The sequence below is a fragment of the Eschrichtius robustus genome, chromosome 2 (genome assembly GCF_028021215.1).
Source record: "Eschrichtius robustus isolate mEscRob2 chromosome 2, mEscRob2.pri, whole genome shotgun sequence".
Classification (NCBI taxonomy): Eukaryota; Metazoa; Chordata; class Mammalia; order Artiodactyla; family Eschrichtiidae; genus Eschrichtius; species Eschrichtius robustus.
The window spans coordinates 178,901,724-178,920,826 of record NC_090825.1 but is presented as its reverse complement, the minus strand read 5'-3'; the positions used below and the strand labels follow the sequence as shown (position 1 = coordinate 178,920,826).

General features: G+C 63.3%; 1 protein-coding gene across 3 annotated transcripts; it reads left to right on the top strand.

Moving 5' to 3' along the window:
* Nucleotides 1–3,788: 3,788 nt before the first annotated feature.
* ARHGAP45 (Rho GTPase activating protein 45) lies at nt 3,789–18,066 on the top strand. Of its 3 annotated transcripts, none has more exons than XM_068535073.1 (23): nt 3,789–3,917; nt 5,801–6,152; nt 9,526–9,669; nt 9,855–9,939; nt 10,016–10,088; nt 10,274–10,340; nt 10,426–10,563; nt 10,648–10,712; nt 10,895–11,005; nt 11,078–11,158; nt 12,819–13,007; nt 13,257–13,394; nt 13,515–13,705; nt 13,825–13,949; nt 14,023–14,106; nt 14,233–14,337; nt 14,449–14,621; nt 14,959–15,147; nt 15,242–15,379; nt 15,614–15,840; nt 15,921–16,131; nt 16,856–16,964; nt 17,323–18,066. In XM_068535073.1, the coding sequence occupies exons 1-23, from the start codon at nt 3,789–3,791 to the stop codon at nt 17,691–17,693; spliced, it is 3,495 nt and encodes a 1,164-aa protein (XP_068391174.1). In that variant the 3' UTR covers nt 17,694–18,066. The 3 variants fall into 3 exon arrangements, with proteins under 3 accessions (XP_068391174.1, XP_068391176.1, XP_068391175.1); XM_068535075.1 differs by lacking the exon at nt 3,789–3,917 and adding an exon at nt 4,878–4,967 and having other exon boundaries at nt 5,822–6,152; XM_068535074.1 differs by lacking the exon at nt 3,789–3,917 and adding an exon at nt 5,087–5,185 and having other exon boundaries at nt 5,822–6,152.
* The last annotated feature ends 1,037 nt before the right edge of the window (nt 18,067–19,103 follow it).

The following is a 19,103-nucleotide window of genomic DNA, read 5'->3' as shown; positions in this document are numbered from 1 at the left end:
GTAGTCACTCTTTAGCAAGTGCCTACTGTGTGCAGCCAACCTCTCCACCTTGGGCTGACTGCGCACCCAGCATGAATTCTCACCAGGTGCCATTGCCATCAGGTACCCACTGCATGGCAGGAAACATTCTGAAATCTCCTGCCTCGATATTTATGGAGCACTGGCTGTGTGTGACCTTTATAGGATACCTACTGCGTGCCAGGATTGATTAAACACATGCTGTGTGCCAACCAGAATTCCTGCTATGTGACAGCTTTATGTCTACTCACACACCCCAGTATCTGCCCCAGGGGTCCCCTTGTCCACAGCCCTCCAGGTGGAAACTGAGAAACCCACCCCCAGAAATCAGAGATGCTGGGACAAGTGTCCAGGCCTCTGTAAGTACCGTCTCTGGGTGTACCCGCAGTGTTTCGGGCTGCTGGGCATGAACGGAGCGGGGAAAACGTCCACGTTCCACATGGTGACCGGGGACACGGTGCCCAGCGGGGGCGAGGTGGTGCTGGCAGGCCACAGGTGAGGGGCTCGGGAGCCCTTGTTCCTCCCCACCCCCGCCTTTGCATGCATGGACCGAGTGGGGCTTGAGTCCCTGACCCCCACACCCCTGCAGGGTGGACCTGGCCCTGAGACACCTTCTATCCCTTACAAGGGTGGGTGGGCCCTGAGACCCCTGCTTGCCCCCAGCATGGCTGGGGCCCAGCTAGTTCCTGAAGCTCCCTGTTCCCCATCCCCAGCGTGGCCCGGGAACCAGCCGCAACTCACTGCCGCATGGGCTACTGCCCTCAGTCGGATGCCATCTTCGAGCTGCTGACCGGCCGCGAGCACCTGGAGCTGTTTGCACGCCTGCGCAGTGTCCTGAGGCCCAGGTTGCCCAGGTGACATTCCCCACAACCAACCCCTCCGGTCTCTGCCCCCAACCCCGCCCCTGGACCACAGCCTACCCTGGTGCTCCTTGGCCACACCCTGAGTCCAGGTCCACCCACGCTTGGTCCTCTGGCCCCGCCCCTGCCCTCCCCCAGCTCCTACGTACTCACTTGGGTCTACCTCCCCTTCCCACAGTCCTCCCTGCTTAGGGACCCACCCCTTCCCTCCTTGACCCTTCTGGCTATGGCCCCGCCTACTCACGTCCTCCTTAGGGCTTCCTGGTGGCTTCCTGCCCTGGGCCAGGTCCTGCCTCTCCCTTACTCTAGCCCTGCCCCCAGGTAGCAGTCCCGCCCCTGTACTCGCTCTGGCCCCACCCTCTTTAGTTATCTTCCACCCCCTTCCTCGCCCTAGCCCCTCCCACTCACCCTGCTCCCCCATGCTCACTCTGCCCCCCCCTCATTCTGGCCCTCCTCCTCACTCTGGCCCCCCATTCTCTGACCCCCACTATCTTGGCCCCCTGCTCACTCTGGTCCCCCTACTCTGACCCGGCCCCCACCCCCCCCCCCCCCCCCCCCCCCCCCCCCGCCGCATGCTCACTCTGCTACTCCCACTTCCTCCCGCCACAGACAGCAAGCTCGGGCCTGGGGCGCCTGGGCCTCCCTCAGTATGCGGACAGGCCCGCGGGCACCTACAGCCGTGGCAACAAGCGGAAACTGGCAACAGCCGTGGCTGTGGTGGGGGATCCAGCTGTGGTCTTTCTGGTATGTGAGGGGGAGGGCAGGGGGGTGTGTGCGCAGAGTAGGGGCGGGACCGGGCCACGCTTAAGCATCTCCCTGCTCCCAGGATGAGCCACCACTGGCATGGACCCCGGTGCACGGCGTTTCCTCTGGAACAGCCTTCTGGCCGTGGTGCCGGAGGGCCGCTCCATGGTGCTCACCTCACACAGGTGGGCCCCAAACTGGACGCCTGGGTCTGCGGGTCCAGGTGCTCTAGCCTGGGGAGATAGGTGGACCAGGCCCGAGCTAGAGGCTTTCAGAGCACAGGGTCACAGGGGATGGGGTGGTCCTCCCTTGGGGGAGGATGCCAGGCCTGAGTGGGAGAACACACGGAGGTGGTACCCGGCCCGGGGAACAGAGCAGTCTGGGCCCGACGGGAAGTGTTCAGAGCACAGGGTGGTCCAGAGCTGGAGGGTGAGGGTCCCCAGCAGGAGCAGCCCAGTGCCCGGCACCGCCCGTCCAGGCCTGGCCAGGGCTCACGGCTCCGGGCTCCCACAGCATGGAGGAGTGTGAGGCGCTCTGCACGCGCCTGGCCATCGTGGTGAACGGCGGTTCCGCTGCCTGGGCAGCGCGCAGCACCTCCAGGGCCGGTGAGTGGGGTGAGGCTTCAAGGCCTGGGTGCAGGCAGATCCGGGTGGGGGTGTAGGTGGGGCCGGAGGGGAGATCACGCGGGGCCAAGTTGGCTCTCAGCGGGGAAGAGACAAGGATCATGGACTGTCCAGGATGAGAGGGGGAATGAGGTCTGATGGCTGAGGGTGGGTCCATGGGCGGAGACACGAGAAGGTCTGCAAGTGGGCGTGGCCCAGAGATTGGACTTGGGCGTGGCATTGTGTGGGCGGGGCCTGGGATAAGCAGGGTTAGAGTAGGGATGAGCATGTAGGAGGGGCGAGGACGAGCAGGGGTTGGGGTCAGGTGTGTTGGCAGGGGGTCAAGAGGAGCCAGGTATAGGGGTGGGGCTAGGAGAGAGCTGGAGGGTGGTGTGGGTGGGTCTTAGGGAAGAGTGGGCTGAGGGACTCCACCCCACCCCACCCCACCCCACCCCACCCCACCCCACCCCACCCTAGGTTCGGGGCTGGCCACACGCTGACCCTGCGGGTGCCCGTGTCTCAGACCAAGTCGGCGGCAGCCTTCGTGGCAGCCATGTTCCCGGGGGCCGAGCTGCGGGAGGTTCACGGTGGCCGCCTGCGCTTCCAGCTGCCTCTGGGAAGGCGCTGCGCCTTGGCGCGCCCCTTTGGAGAGCTGGCAGTACATGGCGCAGAGCACGGTGTGGAGGACTTCTCTGTGAGGCAGACCACGCTGGAGGAGGTGACCACTGCGCCAGGACAGGGCTGGTGGTAAAGGTGGGGATGGGGGCCACACCCTCAAGCTGACCTCCCCTCCTGTTTCCTTGGGCTGCCCAGCACTAGGTATTCCTGTACCTCTCCAAGGATCAGGGAAGGAGGGGGACGAGCAGGAGGCAGAAGTGGGGGCGGACCCTGTGCCAGGCCCGCAGACCCCCAAACTCATCACCGAGTTCCTCGATGACCACAGCATGGCCGAGACGGTGCTCTGAGCCTCCCTCTCCTCCGTGGAGCTGGTGGGAGGCCCTGGGAGTGACCAAGGCAGGGCAGAGGGGCTGGAGCCGGGACCCAGACTCCCTGAGGGGTTGCTGCCCTGGAGGAAATAAAGAGAAGTCGTGGTGTGAAGGCCCTACGCATGTGTGTCCATATGTCAGGCTGCATGCTTGTCCAAAAATGGCTCTCCATGTCTGGATACCGGGCCTGGCACCCGAGTGTGTGCAGGAGTTGGTTTGTGGACACAGATGCAATCTCTAGGGTGCAGGTGAGAACCCAGCTACAGCCGACTGGACTCCCAGCTTTGAAGCCCTCTATGGTGGGCTGGGGCGTGTCTCCCTGCAGGTTTACCCTTCATAATAGCCTGGACAATGGTCCCGGGGCCCGTAAGTGCCCACGTGGTTCTGGCGCCTGAGGGCGGTACCTGTGAGTAGCTGGTCATGAAATGGGCATGCTGTCAGGGCTCAGGAATGTCTGGGGCAGCTGGAGGAGCCCAGCAGGGGTGACCCAGGCCTCAGGCCTCCTGACCAGGTCAGAAGCCCACCAGCCAGCCAACCCACCAGCTGGCCCTCACCCCCTGATCCTGGTCTCCAGAGCAATGAGTGGTGGGCAGAGGTTCCTTAAGGGGCTTCTGGGCGGGGTCTGTGGATGGACTCGGGCCTGGAGAGTCGGGTTTGCCATGAGGGGCTGTGGCCTGCATGCCCCGTGCCCAGAGATCACACCTGAGGTCAGTGGGGGCCAGTGTGGGGACTCTGGAAGGGGGCGGGGGGAGGAAGATCTGGGGAGGGGAGAAGGCTCAGATTGGGGGGCTCGAAGAGAAGAGGTGGTCATGGGGGGAGGGGGCCGGAAGCTGTACACACTGCCAGCGCTCCAGATCGGGGGACCCCACCAGGGAATGGAGGAGGCGGCGCGGTGACCTCAGGAGCGTTAGCAGCCCTGCTGCTGGCCAGCTGTCCCGTGGTCACGGTCGGTGCGTGTCCCTGGAATGTAGAATGGGGGTGAGGGGCGGGAGCTGGGCCGAGGGGAGGAGACCCACTATGCCCAGCGCTGCCCAGGGGCCCTGGGGTCTGCAGGGGGGTCGCCAGAGGACGTAGGGCAGGCACGTCCATGAGAGGTGGGAGGACTGGAGGGCAGGTGTCTGTGTGCAGGGGTACCCGTTGCATCTGCGGAGCTGGGTGGCTTCTGATCGTGTGTCCAAGCCTGTGTCCCTGCGTGTCGTCGGGCTCCCGTCTCTGCACTCCTGGGTGCATCTGGGTGTGGCCGAGTGGGGGCATCAGTGTCTCTGCAGTCCCCGTGTGCCCGCCAGGGCCTTGCCCGGGGCGCCAGTGCCAGGCAGGGGCACCTCGACCAACGTGCGTGCGGACCAACGTGCGTGCGCGCGCAGAGCTCCTGAAAGCGGAAGCTGGGGGCGGAGCCTGGGACCCCACCTTCAAGCCCACTGAGCGGAGGGGCAGGCTGAGGCTGGGGAGGGTCAGGGGCGGGTCTGAGTCACCGCCTCCGGAGGCCTTTTCCTGTGGGGGGAAGCACCCGCCAATGAGGGCTGGGCCTGTCACGTGGGCCTGACAGCTGGTGGGGGGGTGGCCAGCGACAATGTGGTCCCGAGGCCACTGACACCAGGAGCTGCGGCGCTGAGACCCCCGGCCCGCCCCCTCCTCGGGCCCCTCGGGCCACTTGGCCCGGCCACAACATGTTCTCCAGGAAGAAGCGGGAGCTCATGAAAACCCCTTCTATCTCGAAAAAGAACCGGGCGGGAAGCCCCTGTCCGCAGCCCTCGGGGGTGAGTGAGCCTCTGCTGGGAGCTCGGAGCGGGCGGGGATCTTGGAGCAACACGCGGGCAGCAGGGGGACCGGGGGACACCCTGTGCTCGGGCCCGGCGGGGCAGGGCCGGGCAGTGCCATGCTGGGCCGGCGGCGCAGGGCTGGAACCAGCTACAGCCCCGGGGCTGGACTGCATGGGCCATGCAGGACGGGCTGGGATCCCCACGTTCAGCTCATGGTAGGAGCCCTTGGGATGGCCACTGCACGCCCCACCCCGTCCAGGGCTGCCTGTGGGGTCCAGGGAGTGTGGGTGCTCTGGGTCCAGGACTCTGTAGGGTGAGGGCTCAGGGAACTTGGGGCCTCCAGGCACCGTTAGATGTGAGAGCTACAGCCCAGCCACTAGGGGAAGGTTTAGAGCGAGCAGAGTGTGCAGTGAGATCCATGGGGTGGGCCTCGTACAAAGCTGGCCTGTGGTGTCCGCGGGACTCAGGGGCCTAGTGGACCCTCAGAGTAAAAGAATCGAGGAGGTGTCTTTACCAGTGAGTAGGTGTGTCTGCAGTGGCCTCCCCTGAGGGGAGCTAAGGAGACCCTGGACCTCCCTACCCCGGCCCCCCCCAGGAAGTGGGGTGCCCCTCCCCCACACCCTGGCTGTGGTTTGGGCAGAGGCCGTTGTTTGTGAAAGCTCTGGGGAAGAGGATGTTGGGTAACAGGTGCGGGAGGGGCACAACACCAAATCTCAGCCCTCTGACCTGTGGCCTTTGACCCCCTGTGGGGTCAGGCTGAAGACCCTCCAGAGCCCCACTTCACTTCTGGGAAAACTGAGGCAGGGCCACAGTGGGAGCACCTGCTCTAGCGGCTCCCCCCACCCTCCCAGGAGCTGCCCAGGAGAGATGGGGCTGATGCAGTGTCCCTGGCACCCAGCCTGGAACCACCAAGTGTGGCCTTGAATGCCAAGGCCACTGGCACACTCAAGAGGCCCACCAGCCTAAGCCGCCACGCCAGCGCTGCCGGCTTCCCACTGTCCGGAGCCAGCACCTGGACGCTGGGCCGTGGCCACCGCAGCCCACTGTCAACAGCCAGCCCAGCTGAGGGACCCATCCAGGGACCCTGCCCCGACACTGTGGAGGACATCTCCCACCTGCTGGCTGACGTGGCCCGCTTCGCCGAGGGCCTTGAGAAGCTGAAGGAGTGTGTTCTGCGTGAAGGTGAGAAGTGGCAGGGACACTGCGGCCTGGGTGGAAGGCAGAGTTGGACACAGATATCCCAAACCCTGTGGGGTCGAGGCAGGGTGGAGGGAGGGATTTGGGGAGGCTCCGAAGAGGGTTGTAGGGAGGACTTCGTGGAAAAAGCCATTGCAGCTAGGGTTCTGAGGGATTTATAGGAGTTTGGCGGCAACCAGGAAGAGGGAATGTCATGTGCACAGGCTCAGAAACATGGAGTGGAGGTGCATTTGGGGGAACAAGGTTCGGGTGTATGAAGTGTGTGAGGGTGGAGGCATTGAGAATGGCAAGCAGAGGGACCCTGGGTGTTATCCTGAGGGTGGTGGGGAGCCATAGAAGGTGTTAGAGCAGAGGTGGAACAAGGTCAGATCTGCATGTTGGACTGAAATGGACTGGAGGCAGGCTGAGGTCTGGACAGAGAGAGATTCAGGACGGACAAGGGGCAGGACCGGCATGCAAGCTGCAGGAGTGAGCGGCCTGTGGGATGGTAGTTCCGTTTTCTCCACGCGTCTGCTGACAGACCAGCTTCCTGCCGAGTTATTTTCATCTGCTTCCTGTTTGTCCCTGGCCGCCAAGGAGGGCACTATGATCTCTCCTGCCAGAAACCGCAGTGCCAGGGCCATGCTAAACACTCTGGCCTGCTCCCCACAGGTGCCTATTTTACAGATGAGGAAACTGAGGCCCAGAGAGGGGCCCTGACTCCTGGCTCAACCAGCCAAGGAGGGGCCAGAGCCCGGATTCGACCTCAGAGTGGAGAGAGACCTCAGCTTTGTAGGCGCTGATGGGGGGCTCTGCTGGCCCGGCCTCTGCTGGGTCGGGGGGTGTCAGCCCCCAGGGTTATCTGGTCCTGGGGTGGGGCTGGAGTTGTTTCCTGGGGAAACTCTCTCTAATCTCGGTTCCTTTCCGATCCTGGCGCTTCCTTGGAGGCCAGACCTGGGCGGGGTTGAGCCAGTGGGCGTCCTGCAGGAGGATGGGCCAGGGCAGGGGCACCCTTCTTTGAACCTTGGGGCAGCCCTGGGCCAGGGGAAGGGCCTGGAGCAGAGAGCATGTGGGTTTGCATCCTGCTGCTGCCCCTGCCAGGCTGTGAGACTGGATCAGCTGTCCCTTCTCTAAGCCTCTGGCGTTTCATCTGTGAAACGGGGCAATGATATGCCCTGGGGAGTTGCTGACTGTAACCAGATGTCCTCAGCTCACAGTAATTGTTGTGGGGACAGTGAGAGGGCTTGGGGACCCTGTGCTGTCCACCTAGGAAGCAGTGGGCGGCGAGATCCACGTGGGCGGGGTCTCCCCACACCTCCCCACGCCCGGTACCTGGGCCTGTTTCCCTGCCTGCCATTGGCCAGCCCCATCCCGAATCGAATTGCATCTCCCTGGGTCCCAGACTCCTGCTACCTGAGGCTGGGGAGCTAGCAGGACGCCGGGGCGGAGCTTTCCTCAGAGTGGGGCGGGTCTTCGGACCGGCCAGAGCCGGTTTGCTTGCGGAGGACCTGGCACCAAAGACCCCGGACCAGCCAGTTGCCTAGCCCGGCCTGCGCATTCACGGTCCCTGTGCCCTGACGGCTGCGCCATGTGTATCTGCGGGACGGTGCACCCGGCGCTGGACCAGGCGCCGGTGCGCTGCCAGGCAGGGCCCCGAGGTGAGGGGACCGTGTGGGGTTGGGGGTGCAGGGCCTGGCCAGGAGCACGTGGCACTCGGGGCATTTGCTGCCCGGGGCTTGCCTTGGCCAGTGCTGAGCTGGGCATGTCCAGGCTTCGCCAGAGTCCCACCTGCCCAGGTGGGTGTGCTGCAGGGACACAGGTGGCCGAGGCCCAGGCGACACGAGGGGGGGCCTGGTGTGTGGGAGGAATGTCCTGGGAAGGGGAGTGGCCCGGCCTTTCCTCAGCCGGCCTTTCATGGATTCCGCAAGCTCCTTCCCGCCTCCCTGAGTTGGCCTTGGATTCAGGCAGCAAATCCTGCCTGGTGCTGAGGCACTGGGCTGCACTCGGAGGAATTTGGGGCCAGGGACTCCGTGGGGGTCTCCCTGTCGGTGGCATTCCGTGGGGGTCCTCAGTGCTGAAAAGGGATCAGACACCTATTTTCAGATTCCATTTTTTAAAATTTTTTTTATAAATGTATTTATTTACATTTTTGTTTGTGTTGGGTCTTCGTTGCTGCACGCAGATTTCTCTAGTTGCGGTGAGTGGGGGCTACTCTTTGCTGCAGTGCGCAGGCTTCTCGTTGCGGTGCTTCTCTTGTTGCGGAGCACGGGCTCTAGGCACACAGGCTTCAGTAGTTGTGGCACACAGGCTCGAGTGCAGGCTCAGTAGTTGTGGCGCACAGACTTAGTTGCTCCACTGCATGTGGGATCTTCCTGGACCAGGGCTTGAACCCGTGTCTCCTGCATTGGCAGGCGGATTCTTAACCACTGCGCCACCAGGTAAGCCCCAGATTACATTTTTTAAAGTTTTAATTTATTTTATTTATTTTTTTTGAGCATCAAGTACCAGGCACAGAGTCAAAGGCAAACAGGTGCGGGAGATATCCTCCCAGCTGGTGGCCAGGTCCCTCCCGGGTCTCAGGGTCGGCTCATTCCTTCCCCATCCATACATTCCTTCGGCTTTGTTTCCACTAGATGGTGCGTGTTCTGCCCGCACACAGCGCTTTTTTCCAATTAAGAACATCTGAAGAGGGCATTTAAAGCCACGTTTGAAGATGCAGATCTGACCTTGACTCTCCTTTGCTCTAATACCTTCTATGGCTCCCCATTGCCCTTATGGTAAAGTCAGGCAGGGTCCTTCAGCCTGGCATTCTCATGCCTTCAGAGCTAGTGGAGATGGAAAAGCTGCGTGATCCTTGAGAAATGACTTCTCCCCAGTATGCCTCAGTTTTCTCATCTGCAAAATGGGGGTGATGACAGCACCTGCCTCATGGGGTGGCTGGTCGGGAGAGAGTGAGGTAACGGGGTGTTTAAGCCCCAGTGCCCAGGCAGGCAGGGCTGGGAGAGAGCTGGACAGAGCCCTGAGAGTTTGGGGCAGGGAAGGGGCCAGGTGGGTTGCCTGGAGGAAGAGGCCACCAGGACTGCAACTTGAAGGTCAGCGGGAGTTTGTTTTCTGGAGGAATGAGGAAAGGGTGTTCTGAGCAGGACTGTCTAGACTGACATCTGGCCTTTGATGACCTGGCCAGCAGTCGAGAGAGGGACAGTTCCTCACACCACCGCCCCCCCAACGAGGTCACACACTGAGCCTCAGGCAGTTACCTTCTCCCACCTTGGCCTCAATTTCCCCACCCGGGGACAGGAGCTCTGAGGAGGGTTAGGGTTAGGTGGTTAGGTGGGCAGGCTTTCCCTCCCTCCCTGCTCATACCCACTCTGCCTGGCAGACCTCCTAGAGGCCCGCCGGCCGCTTGCCCATGAGTGCCTGGGTGAGGCCCTCCGCGTGATGCACCAGGTCATCTCCAAGTACCCACTGCTGAACACCGTGGAGTCGCTCACAGCTGCTGGCACCCTCATTGCCAAGGTCAAAGGTCAGCCAGGACAGGGCAGCAAGGGCTGTCTGGGAGGGCTTCCTGGAGGAGGGGATGTTTGAAGTGGGTTTTGAAGGATGCATAGGAGTTTGATGGGCACAACTCCAATGCTCCCCCTTCATTTAGTTGCACGGGTGGTCACCTCCCAGACTGGGCCAACCTCTCTCGTCCTTGTCTGCCCCCAGCCTTCCATTATGAGTGCAACAATGATTCAGACAAGCAGGAGTTTGAGAAGGCCTTGGAGACCATCGCAGTCTCCTTCAGCAGCACGTGAGTGTGGGGGTGGGGAAGGGTGGCGGAGGGTGGGGACCCATGTGCCTCTTGACACTTGCCCCCTGACCTGCAGTGTGTCCGAGTTCCTCATGGGTGAAGTGGACAGCAGCATCCTCCTCTCAGTGCCCCCTGGGGACCCGGGCCAGGTGAGCAGGGATGGCCTGGGTGTTGCACGGGGTCAAGCTGGCAGGGCGGGCGAGTCCCCCGCTGCCCGCTCTGTGGACCGTGGTCTCCCGCTCTGTCCGGGGGGGGGGCGGTGACTGTCTCCTGCAGGGTGGGCATCAAACAGGACCCAGCCCGGACTGGACTCACCTGTCTCCCTCTGGTACAGTCCATGGAGAACCTGTATGGACAGGGGAGCGAGGGTGCCCCGCCCAGCAGTGAGGACTGTGATGAGGGTGAGTTCTGAGCCTAGGGGCAGAGGGCTGAGGACGGAAGGGTGGGCTGGGCTGGAGCCCGGGCTGAGGGGTGTCTGTCCCGCAGGCTGCCTCTCCCCGGAGGCGGTGGACACGCTGCTGCAGCGCTGTGAGGGGGGTGTGGACGCCGCGCTGCAGTACGCCAAGAACATGGCCAAGTACATGAAGGACCTCATCGGCTACCTGGAGAAGCGGAGCGCGCTGGGTGCGAGCTGGGGCCCGCGGGGCGGCGTCTGGTTGGAAGGCCCCTCCCCTCACCCCTGCGCTCACACCCCCTCCCCGCCTGCAGAGATGGACTTTGCCAAAGGCCTGCAGAAGATCGTCCAGAACTGCAGACAGAGCGTCATGCAGGAGGTGGGGAACTCGAGGGAACGGGGTGGGGTCCCTCAGGCCTGGGCGTGTCTCGCCCCTCCAAGATGGGCCAAAGGAAAGGGGTTTCCCGTCTCTGCAAGGGCAGCTGAGGGAGCTGGGGAGGCAGCAGGGCTTCCACGAGGGCGCCTGTCCCACCCCCGTGACTGCCGGCCCCGCCCCCACAGCCGCACATGCCCCTCCTGTCCATCTACTCGCTGGCCCTGGAGCAGGACCTGGAGTTCGGCCACGGCCTGGTGCAGGCGGTGGGCACGCTGCAGACCCAGACCTTCGTGCAGGTGAGCTTCGCCCTGGAGGGTGGGCGGGGTGGAGGGTGCCCGGGTCCCCATCACACCGTCTCCCCCCTCCAGCCCCTGAACGTGCGGCGGCTCGAGCACGAGAAGCGCAGGAAGGAGATCAAGGAGTCTTGGCACCGTGCCCAGAGGAAGCTGGTACCGCGGGGCGGCGGGGCTAGGAGGGGACGGGGTGGGCCGGCTCGTGCACGCGCAGTCCCCTGGTGCACACCCGGGTGGCCCTTTCCCGAGTTTTGCGGACACCCGGCAGAGTGCCCTGTGCCCGCGTGGGGCTCACTGTGGCGTCACAGGTTGGAGTGGGTCCTGCCTCCCGACTGCTCCAGCCCCATTACCCGCAGCTGCAGCAGGAGAGGCCCTGGTCCGGGGCCCCCATCACTGTCACGGGTCAGATGTCCGGAGGGACCGGGTCACTCGTGGCCGCCAGGAGCAGGTCTGGGTTAGAGGGAAACTGAGGCTCTCTCAGGTCTGGTGGATGCTCCAGGTTCGTCCATGTTGCTCTTTTCCCACCTCTCTTTTGGGCTGTTCCAAAGGCACTAGCAATCTTTTGCACTGCTCTTTAGGCCTGCTAACAGGGTCTGCGGTGCACAGAGCCCCCACGGCCCCTGCTCCAGCTAGTGGTGTCCTGTGGCACATCTGGCAAATGAGCCTCTCCCCCCTTTTCTACACCTGATGACAGCTTGCCGAGTACCCTGTTCTGCTTCTGGCCTTTTACACTCACCTCCATATCCAGGGACTGGCCCCATCTCACTCCATGTGAAACTCCTCCCTTTTTCTCAGCTACAAGTGCTCAGCTGCAGAGCCACAGGGCTTAGTTCACTAAATCCCTACTGATGGACAGTTTAGTTGTTGTTGAGCTGTTGCTGTTTCAAACACCACTGCTGTGACGAGCTTGTGCCCCTGTTGCTCAGACATGTGACCTACCATTTATCTCAGATCAGTGCCCGAAAGGTAATGGCTGGGTCACAGATGTCATGAGCATAGAAGCTGACCTCCCGAGCCACAGCCATGCTTTTCCTCTTCTGTGAGCTCTCAGTTCATATCCTTTGCTCACCTCGGATTGTACAGTAGCCTGTTTCTTATTGACTTGCCAGAGCTCTTTACATATTAGAGAACCCAGGCCTTGATGAGATGTGTTACAAACTCCCCCACCCCCAGTTTATTGTTTTGACTTTTGATTTAACCTGTTGCCTGTTTTCCCAGTTGAAACCCATGATTGTTAGTAGCAGTCTTTTATGGTTTCTGGGTTCTGTGTCACGCATGGAAAGGCCTTCCCCATGCTATGTTCATCTTAAGAAATTCTCTCATGGTTTCTTCTAGTACTCTTGTGAGCTCTTTTCTTTATGTTTAAGCTTCTGATCGTGTAGACTGTGAGGTGTGGCCCCCAGAAGGCCCACTGGGTTTTGACTAAGTGCTCTTCCTGCCAACCCTGAGGGTGCCTAACTTCCTGTCTGAGCGGCCTCACTGTTCTCATCTCTGAGACAGGAAATGAAAGAGATAGAAGCACAAGTCGCTCTGGCGGGTGTGGGTGTAGGTGTCAAGAGGATGATGTAGTTGGTGTCTCCTTCAGAGCTTAGCTGTGCCTCAGCTTCCCTGGCTGTGAAATGGGCATGCCAGATGCTGGCTCCTCCCAGGGTCGCCCTGTAGGTGTCACCTCCTATTCTTCCACCACTGGTTCTTGGGCGGGGGCCTCTGTTTGCTTGACTGGCCATGGGATTTTGGCCCAGGGGATGTGGGTGGCAGAGGTCCCTAACGCGGTCTCTGGCTGATGGTGCTGGTCTGGCTCCTCCCACGTCCACAGCAAGAGGCAGAGTCCAATCTGCGCAAGGCCAAGCAGGGCTACGTTCAGCGCTGCGAAGACCACGACAAGGCCCGCTTCCTAGTGGCCAAGGCGGAGGAAGAGCAGGCGGGCGCTGGCCCAGGTGCAGGGGGCGCGGCCTCCAAGACCCTGGACAAGAGGCGGCGCCTGGAGGAGGAGGCCAAAAACAAGGTGAGGGCGGGTCAGGGGGCAGGGGGTGCAGGACAAGACCCATGGCATCAGGGTCTGACGCCCTGTGCAGGATTGCCCACCGCCGGGCCTTTGTCTGGGCTGTGCCTCCTGCCAGGAATGCCTTCCTGTCCTTTTGTGCCTGGCTGATTTCCGTGTGGGGCCTTAAGATGCCCTGAGGGCTGAACCGCGGGCTGAGGCCTCTCTGGGCACCCCACCCCGCCCCCACCCCCACCCCCACCCCCACCCCAGGCGGAGGAAGCCATGGCCACGTACCGCACGTGCGTGGCGGACGCTAAGACGCAGAAGCAGGAGCTTGAGGACACCAAGGTGACGGCGCTCCGGCAGATCCAGGAAGTCATCCGGCAGAGCGACCAGACCATCAAGTCGGTGAGCGCCGTGCTCCCGCCCCCGCCCCCGCCCCCGCCTCTGTTGGGGTGGGCGGGGCGGCTGCCCGTCCAGCCTCAGGACCGCCAGCACTTAGGGCCCCTCCCACCTGCCTGCCCGCAGGCCACCATCTCCTATTACCAGATGATGCACATGCAGACGGCCCCGCTGCCTGTGCACTTCCACATGCTGTGCGAGAGCAGCAAGCTGTACGACCCGGGCCAGCAGTACGCCTCCCACGTGCGCCAGCTGCAGCGCGGCGAGGAGCCAGACGTGCACTACGACTTCGAGCCTCACGTCTCTGCCAACGCCTGGTACCCCGCCGTCTGCGCATGCCCGGGGGAGCCGGACTTCCCTCCTGAGGTGGGGGCGGGGGCAGTGAGCCTCTGTGACCCCCATCGTGACCCCTTCTTTTGGCTGTTGGTCCCATCAGGTCCCCGGTCTTGCGCGCCCGAAAGGGCAGCTTCAACGTCAGCGATGCCGCGGTGGCGGAGGCCGCGGGCTGCCCCCCGGAGGAAGGTGGGCTCGGCGACGGGGAGCTTGCCAAGGAGCGCAGGGGTGAGTGTATGGCAGGGGCGGGAGCGGTCCCCCTGCAGCCCCCTTCAGCCCTTCACTGGGGACACCTTCGCAGGTGGGCGCGGACACCAGGTGCACAAGTCGTGGCCGATCGCCATCTCAGACTCTGACGCCAGTCTGGACCCCAGCCCTGGCTCAGGTGAAGGGGCCTGGCCGGCGGTGGGGGGCTCACAGAGCTGCCGCCCCCGCCCCCAGGTTTCAGCGGGCTCATCGTGCAGCCAGGGGCCCTCGGGGGAGTCTCTGACAACCCCTGTTTCCTGCTCAGGGGACTTTAAGAAGTTCGAGCGCATGTCTTCCAGTGGCACCATGTCGTCCAGCGAGGAGCTGGCTGACCAGGAGGGCAGCACAGGCGCATCAGCCTTTGACCAGGGTGAGGGGAACCCTGGGCGGGGCAGTGGGGAGGGGGGGGTTTGGACTCTCTCTGTGCGCCTGGCCCTGACCTGTCTTGGTGACACTTACCACCTGCCCCCGCCCCCACCAGATGACCTCAATGGCATGGCCCCGGAGCTGCCTGTGGCCATGCCCAGAGGGCCCTTCCGCCACGTGGGGCTGTCCAAGGCGGCCCGTACCCACCGGCTCCGGAAGCTCCGCACGCCGGCCAAGTGCCGGGAGTGCAACAGCTACGTGTACTTCCAGGGCGCCGAGTGTGAGGAGGTGAGTGGTGGTTCCGGGGGAGCCGGGCACCTGCATGTGCGCCCTCAGGACCGTGCCATGCAGAGCGCTGGAGGGAAGTGAAGCCAGGAGCACTTGCAGTCTCCTGGGGGAGAGCATCCCAGGCGGAGGGCTCAGCCAGTGCTCAGGGAACCTGAAGGCCGTGGGAGCAGCCCAGGCTGCACTGGTGGCAGGGGCACGTCTCCCAACCAGGAGGGGTGAAAGCTGCCCTGTAGGGGCGTGATGAGAGCAGCGGGGGACGAAGTGGGAGGGGGAGCCGGGGGTGTCTGCGTGGGGCTGGGGCGCCAGGAAGGTCTGCTCACTCCTCGCCCGCCCCCAGTGCTGCCTGGCCTGCCACAAGAAGTGCCTGGAGACCCTGGCCATCCAGTGTGGCCACAAGAAGCTGCAGGGCCGCCTGCAGCTCTTTGGCCAGGACTTCAGCCAGGCCGCCCGCAGCACCCCGGACGGCGTGCCCTTCATCGTCAAGAAGTGTGTCTTCGAGATCGAGCAGCGGGCGCTGCGCACCAAGGTGACTGCCGCGGGCACAGCTGCAGGGGCTCCGGCCGAGGGGCCGCGCAGGGAGGGGAGGGGTGTGGGCCCAGGCTGACTGCGGGCTCCCACAGGGCATCTACCGGGTCAATGGGGTGAAAACGCGCGTGGAGAAGCTGTGCCAGGCCTTCGAGAATGGCAAGGAGCTGGTGGAGCTGTCGCAGGCCTCGCCCCACGACATCAGCAACGTCCTCAAGCTCTACCTGCGCCAGGTGAGACAGATGGGGACAGAGCAGAGCGGATCCTGGGCTGGACCTGAGCCTGGTGGGGGGCGTGGCCAGCTCTGAGCAGGGTTGTGGTTGCTAGGCCAGGGGCGTGGTCAGTACAGGGTAGGCGGGACCGGTGCCTGTCAGGGGCGGGGCTGCTGCTAGGGGCGGGGCCAGTGCAGGACAGATGGCATGGGGCCAGGCCCACTGGACCCCCACACCTAACCCGTCACCCTGTAGCTGCCTGAGCCGCTCATCTCCTTCCGCCTCTACCATGAGCTTGTGGGGCTGGCCAAGGACAGTCTGAAGGCAGAGGCCGAGGCCAAGGCGGCAACCCGAGGCCGGCCAGATGTCACCGAGAGAGAGGCTGTGGCCGTGGCCATGGCGGGCCGGCTGCGGGAGCTCCTGCGGGACCTGCCGCCGGAGAACTGGGCCACGCTACAGTACCTGATGCGGCACCTGCGCAGGTGAGGGCTGGCCAGGCCGGGGTCAAGGGCGGCGGGGTCCTGGGAGCCGCTCACACCTGCTTCTGCACTCCAACCCCCAGGATCGTGGAGGTGGAGCAGGACAACAAGATGACGCCGGGGAACCTGGGCATCGTGTTTGGGCCCACACTGCTGCGGCCCCGGCCCACGGAGGCCACCGTGTCCCTCTCCTCCCTGGTGGACTACCCCCACCAGGCCTGCATCTTGGAGACCCTCATCACCCACTACAGCCTGGTCTTTGAGGAGGAGCCCGAGGTGGCATCCGGGTGCCAGGTGAGGGTGGTCCACCCTGGGCGGGGGTGCAGGGCTCTGTGAGCATCATGGGGGCCGGGAACCTCGCTCACCCGCGGGGGGATTAGACAGGAAGAAGGGCTGGGAGATGTCTGGCTCGGATTGGGCCAGAGCCCCATCAGGGGCACCCAAGGCATCTTTTAAGCAAAGAACTGGATGAAGTGCGGGTTCAGATCTGTGGACGGAGCCCCAGGCAGTGCAGAGGCCCTTCGGCCTCCCCCCGCGTCCCCTGGAGCTCACATCAGAACGCACTAGACCCAACGTCCTGCCCCTTCTCCCATTTCCCATCTCTGCACCGCCTACAGCATGTCCTCTGGGTCCAGCCTGCTGCTCTCCTCAGCCGACAGGCCTTGCTTATGCAAGTCTGTTAGCTTCCAGGCAGCATCAGCTCCCACGCTCAGTCCCCACTGTGCGTCTTTAACCCCTCATCTGGCGTCTCTGGCTGTGGAGGTGACACGCCTGGGTGTGGCCTCAGGACAGTGGCTCCCACGCTGGTGTCCTTGCAGCCTGTCCCTGCCTCAGCCTTTCTGGCCAGGGCCTCTGCCCGCTTTGGACGAGCTCAGCCTGCTCGTGACTTGGGATCCGGGGGCCTCACGTGCTCAGCTGCAGCGGGTGTTAACAGTTTTTAGGGTTTAACAAGACAGAAAAATGGAATGTGGGATGGCCGGAACCGTGGCGCCCCCTGACCTCCGTTCCGCCTCTGCAGGATGTGACGTCCAACCAGGGGGCCGAGGTGGTGGTCCAGGAGCCGTACCCGGAGGTCAGCGGGGGCGCGGCCTTCCCCCTGCCGGAGGAGGCTGAGGATGGGGGCCTCGGTGAGCAGTGGGCCCAGGCGGCAGATGACCCAGTGGGTCCACCTCAAGGGCTGCATCCCGGTTTGTCTCCCGTGGAGACCATGAGTGTCACCTGCTTTTTCACCGTCTTTAACGCGTTACAAACTCTTGCAAAGAGACACCCTTTCGAGGTGTTTTTGCCAACGCCGAGAAATGGGCATCCCGAAGTGGAAACGACCCCAGTGTCTGAGACCCTGCACCTCCGCCTGACCCGGGAGGGTTCTAAGGGAGCTGGGCCTGCTGGGGGGAGGCGGACGCCCAGTCCCCCCCACCCTGCTCACAGGCTGTCCATCTGTCCCTCTGTCTGTCTGTCCCTGTCTCTCTCCCTTGGACTTTCCAGAACCCCACGCTGCCTCCAATGACTCCGACTCAGAACTGGAGGAGGCCTCGGACCTGCCGTCCCCGGCGGGTGGGGCGGCCCTGCACCGCCTCGGCTTCCTGGAGAAGCTGGGCGGCGAGGCGGGCGCGGAGGGCGGCCGGGACAGCTGCAGCGGCAGTGAGGAGCAACTGGGCACTGCCACTGGGGAGGGGGAGGATGGGCCCGGGCCTGGGGTCTGGGAGGACCTCGGGGAGGAGCCGGTCCAGCGGCTCGCCGAGCACAATACCAACCAGTGCAACAACGTGGCTGCGGCCCGCCTGCCAGCCGTGAGGCTCCGCGGCGGGCGGCTGGCAGGGGGCGCAGGCTGGGAGAGGCGGCCAGAGTTCGTGTAGCTGGGGCAGCGGGCAGGTCTGCTCCAGGCTCCTGTCCCTGCGGACACGTCACCGAGAGGCCTCTCCTTCCGCCCACAGCGGCAAGGGCATCACTGGCCAACTTTTTCAGAAGCTTCTGCCCACGCTGCTCCGCACGCCCACCAGGCCCCACTCCACTGAGCTGGGGGATTCTGCTCTTGGAGTCGCCCAGCCTGTGATGGAGGGACCCTGCCCACCCTGGCGCTGGGCCGTGGAGGCCACATGGCAGCCGGGAGGAGGGCTGGACGCCTTTGTGGATGGTGGGCAGGCGGCCTCGGGATGCCCTGGCTTTTATGGAAAACTGGGTTTGGATACCTGGGGCTGAGGATGCAGTGAAGTTCCACGATGGAGTTCTCTTACAGGAACATTCCTTTTGCATAAAATAAAGTCTTTAACCTGAGCCTGTCTTCTCTGGCAGCAGTGGCCTAGCGACCCAGACACACAGGGCACTGAGCGCCGTCCCCAGCTCCTCGCTGGGCTTGGGCAGGGAGCTGTGAAGAAGAAATTCCACCACAAGGCAGCCCCGTCAGGCGTGGGAGCCCAGGTGGCCGTGGGGACCGATCCCCATCGACTCCTGACTCGGGCCGCCAGCCCCCGGTGGCTCCCGAGCACTGAGGTGCGGCTGCTGTGCTGAGGAGCCGCAGCTGAACTCTACTCGCACCAAAGGCCTCAGGAAGACAGCGGCCACCACGTGGAACGGCACAGCAGGGAAGAGGCGAGCACCCCTCACCCAGCTCAGAGACCCCAGTCGGGTTTATCCCGGAGGGCTGGGGCCGGCTCAGCAGAGACCCAACTATTCATTTGAGGAATTAGATGGAAGTCACACCCAGTCATGGGTGAAAGCTGCTGGGCCTCCACTCCTGATACAGAACAGCTCATCCCAAACTGCAGACCCCCACCCAGGCTTAGATAAGACCCGCTGTGGCAGTCAGGGCGCTTTGCCGCTGCAGACGCTTCCTAAGAGTGAGCGGAAAAAGCAGCCAGCAAACTACCAATGTGTTTTGCAAACAGAGATAATGGGCCGGGGGCCACACCCTCTCGGTTACATGTGGCCTGTGGCCACTTCTGCCCTGTAGAGTTGAGCAACTGTAGCAGGGCCACCTGGCCAGCAAAGCCAACATACTGACCACCTGGCCCTTTACAGCAAAACTTTGCTGACCCCGATCTACGTTTTTTAAAAAAACGGTCAGAAGAATGAGCAAATTTATTAACATTTCAGAGTGCTCAGCAGGACAGGTAATGGCAAGAAAGCATCCCACTGTCAGGTGCCAAAGCATCTCTAAGGAGCCTGGCGGATCATGCCACACAACTTCACAGGTTGCACCACCTTCAGACAAGGGCTGGCCCAGGCTCACAACATGTCCTGGTGGCTGGAGTGAGGGGCTGGGGGTG